The following is a 4,251-nucleotide window of genomic DNA, read 5'->3' on the forward strand; positions in this document are numbered from 1 at the left end:
CATGGAAGATTCCATGACAATACTGTCTGCAGAAGTCTAACCTCCGGTAAGACGCATTAAAATACAGAGAGCAAGCTGTATTAGTTTACTTCTTTTGTAAGTGTTCTTGAATTTTACACACCCATTCTTCACACAAAGTAAAGCTTTACTACCAGCAGCTGACACAAAGTAAAGCTTTACTACCAGCAGCTGCTTCAACTGCTTGACAACCTTAGTAATAAGACAAGACCACAGGAAAACACTTAACAGAAATCCATTTATTTTTTTACTTTTTTCATTTTATAGTTTTTATAGTTGATGTTTTGTGGCTCCTTATGCAACATGTAATTGCCATAAACATTAAGGCTTGTTCTGATTTTACTGCTTCTCCCACTCTTATCAGGCTTCAAAACATGGACAATGGAAAAGTCTTCTTTGTCAGCAATGCCACAGTCCGAGACACAGCAGAAAGCAAAGCACTACCGAGTCAGCAGCTCCATGTTGGTAGAGGAATATTGTGCACAAACTGCACTCGCATAAATACACTGTGCACGCACACAGCAAGTCTTCAGTCAGCTGTGCTTAACTTCTCTTTCCATTCATTTTACAATATACACCTTCCTCATGTTGGAAGTCCTTGTGATGGTTACCTTGCTGTGTGTGACCATTTTCGAGCCACAGCACTTGTGTTCAGTTTTGGAAAGGGTGCTTTTTAAATCTGAACTAAACAATAAATATTGCCTGTAGTGGGCAGACCTCGTCCTAGCTAAGCCGCTGGTAGAAGTAAATATAGCCAAGGTCTTTGGGTGGTTTCTCTGAAGCACAAACCTTCTGATCATTGAAGATTACCCACCTATAAAAATAAAGAATAAAAATATGACTACATAAATACTACAAAAGAAGAATAAAAATATGACTGCATAAATACTACAAAAGAAGAATAAAAATATGACTACATAAATACTACAAAAGAATAAAAATATGACTACATAAATACTACAAAAGAAGAATAAAAATATGACTACATAAATACTACAAAAGAAGAATAAAAATATGACTACATAAATACTACAAAAGAAGAATAAAAATATGACTACATAAATACTACAAAAGAAGAATAAAAATATGACTACAAAAATACTACAAAAGAATAAAAATATGACTACATAAATACTACAAAAGAAGAATAAAAATATGACTACATAATACTACAAAAGAATAAAAATATGACTACATAAATACTACAAAAGAAGAATAAAAATATGACTACAAAAATACTACAAAAGAAGAATAAAAATATGATTACATAAATACTACAAAAGAAGCCACAAAGTACAGATTGACAGAATAAGCCAGAAAGATACACACAGAAGAAAACAAAACTTGAGAAAAGCAAACAAACCAGAGCAACAAGTACAAAATGCAGTAGAGAAGCAGAAGGAGCCACAGATAATGAAAAAGGAAGAATAAAGGAAACCACGATGGTAATGAGACAGAAAACATGATAGGAAAAAGAAAAACATGAGAGGCAATAAATGTCAAAAAAAAATTAGACTGGATGTTATCAGGTCTTACCTTCCTTCCTTCTTGATATGACAAACATAGTGGCCACACATTGTTGAGGTGCCCATGTGACTAATGAAAGCAAATAGCTGGTACTCTGGGGAAAAAAAACACAGTAAAAGTTTTTTTTTTTTTAAATTGTCTACAAAACAAACTCAACCCAAGCAACTCTGAATGACAGTAAACTGAATTTCAAGGTAATGCCATTGTGCTATTGCTTTCCAAGTATAACAGAAACGTAGTCCAGGATGTGTTACTGCTATCATGTGGTCCAAATAATAGCTAGGCAAATCTGGTTGCAACAGCTTTAATCCTGAAGGCTGTGATTTTTTTTGTTTGGGGGGGTGAAAAGGAACAAAAACGTTTTGAAACTGCTGTTTTAGACATCCTTATTTCAGTTATCTAAGCTGCTGATGTTCTATGCATTAGCAGCATCATACACAATTGTGAGACAAAAGGGTTAAGCTGAAAATCAAGAGTACTAATGCTTTAATGGAACGTTAACCCTTGAGCCAATTTCTAAACAAGAGTGCCATCCCATTCAGACTGAAATTTGGAAAGTGAACTTTGTTTTAGGAATATTTCTTAAGTTGTTGAATATGTAGGACCCAGTTATTCAAAACAGAGAATAAAACGTATACAACACAGAGAGAGAAAACCAACATATAAAAAATTAACATTCTACAAGCAAGGGATGTTCCACAACACCTTGTATTACTAGCATGCAATAAGGTGGTTATCTCGCTCCAAAACTATACTTCCAAAGATGGTATAAGACTTGGATTACAAATGTATTTAACTTCATTGACCGGGCTAGTCCCACAAGGCCAATGGCCTCTTTTCAGGGGACACCCGAGGTGATAATTCATAGTGGCTAGGGAAATCTGTCCAGGACATAGGAGTACTTCAACTACTCTTTTCAGTAAGTGCTGGGGGATCTTTTACATTCACCTGAGCTACCACCAACACAGGCAGACAGGCCTTGGTTTAAAGTCTCATCCGGACAGCAGACTCAGGAGTGCAGCATCCCTTTATGCTGTACTGCACTGTCAGTATTGGAAAATTACTCAAACTAGTTGGGTGTGGGAACAGAACCTTCAGCCTTCTGCACCAAAGGTTATGTGCTACCTGTTGTGCTACTTAAATGTGAAAACTACCATCTAGCAAACCTCTGTAATGATTTCCAGGCAGCATTCCGGAGAAGGTACTGGAACACAACTGGATATCCAGGCAGCATTCCTGAGAAGGTACGGCAACACAACTGGATGATGCAGCTGCAGTATGCAAAGCTTTGATGCTCTTTTTCACAGTAAATCAAGGCTCTCCAGAAATCTAAATACTACAACCTCAGAAAACAATTCTGCACTTGGCCACTTGTGAATCTATACCTTCAGGAAGTTGTCAATTCCTCTGAACAGACCACCACAATGGAAACGGCTTCTTATTCCCATGCAACAGCAAACCCACAACATACAAAGTTTATCTTAATATATATGGGCAACCGAGTATCACGGAATCTCCCTTTGGTCAGCAATCTATTCGACTACCCAGATGGTTGACAGGTGTGTGAGACTGTACAATCCTCGGGATGGGACAATATGCCCTTCCCCCAACATTGTGTAATCTCAAAGTTAGTATATATATAATTAGCAAGGGGGGGGTGCAGATGTATTGCCCCCCCTGAAAAAACAATTCATTATACTGAAACTGTTAAAAATCCACACAAACTTACAAAAATAACAAACACAAAGGAACCAAGTCCAGAATAGACTCCAAAGTAGTTTTATTTAACAGCTTTTCGTTATCCAAACAGAAGCTTCATCACAATACATTTTCAAATCCAGCCTACTCAATTTATAATAAACCCCCTAATAATTAACATAAAGCCATTAATTAGAATAAACTTAAAGGTGGATTTACAACAACTTTAAAATATCTTCCACAGTATGCTTATACATATATATAAATGCATCAATATCATAACAAATACATAAATATGTAAAAAATGCAAAACCAAATTTTACATATAAACATTACAGATAAAAGTCAGCTTTTAACTTTAAAATGGAGCTAATGGAAACTGCACTATTTAAACTTGGATAGTTGCTAGCATTAGTCTGCAGTTGCCATTTAAGCTCCTTTTGTTCTAAATAGTCATTCAAAGGACCACCTCTATCCGCTACAATAACCTGATCAATTATAACAAACCTAAAATCACGTCCATCATTTTCAATGATATGTGCTGCCAAAGCATTCTGACTTTCCTTCTTTGTAATGTCATAACAATGCTGGTATACCCGGTTCCTGATTTAATAATGTATACTGCCAAAGCATTCTGACTTTCCTTCCTTTTAATGTAATAACAATGCTGATATACCCAACTCCTGAAAGTGTTGATGTTTTTTCCAATGTAATATGCTTGACATTGTGTGCACAGGACTAATATAAACAACTGCTTTACTACCACAGTTATATTTTTTAATAATAATATATAGCCCATAATTAGGGATATTTACCTGACTGGTCTCTATCGTGTACCTACATTGTAGGCAGTATCCACATTTTATCACCCCCCCCCCCATTTTGTCTCCCGTTTTACCTTTTCCAACATACTTCTAAAACTTTTAATACACAATTTTGGGGGTATTTCCTACAATTATATGATATTCAGGTTCTATCTTGAAAATACTCCAGTTATGGTAAATAATA

The 4,251-nt window shown here is 35.7% G+C and overlaps 1 protein-coding gene across 3 annotated transcripts in view; it reads right to left on the reverse strand.

The window, feature by feature from the left end:
* Positions 1-237: 237 nt before the first annotated feature.
* USP5 (ubiquitin specific peptidase 5) overlaps positions 238-4,251 on the reverse strand; it is a 2,313,977-nt gene continuing 2,309,963 nt past the window's right edge. For all 3 annotated transcript variants that reach the window (XM_044079605.1, XM_044079604.1, XM_044079606.1), the window contains exons 19-20: positions 1,555-1,639; positions 238-832 (exon numbers count right to left, since the gene is read on the reverse strand). In XM_044079605.1, coding sequence (XP_043935540.1) covers positions 742-832; positions 1,555-1,639 — 176 coding nt within the window. In that variant the 3' untranslated portion in view covers positions 238-741. The remainder of the gene's footprint in view (positions 833-1,554; positions 1,640-4,251) is intronic.

Source organism: Protopterus annectens, chromosome 8.part0, assembly GCF_019279795.1.
Source record: "Protopterus annectens isolate FY-2018-M chromosome 8.part0, PAN1.0, whole genome shotgun sequence".
NCBI lineage: Eukaryota > Metazoa > Chordata > Ceratodontiformes > Protopteridae > Protopterus > Protopterus annectens.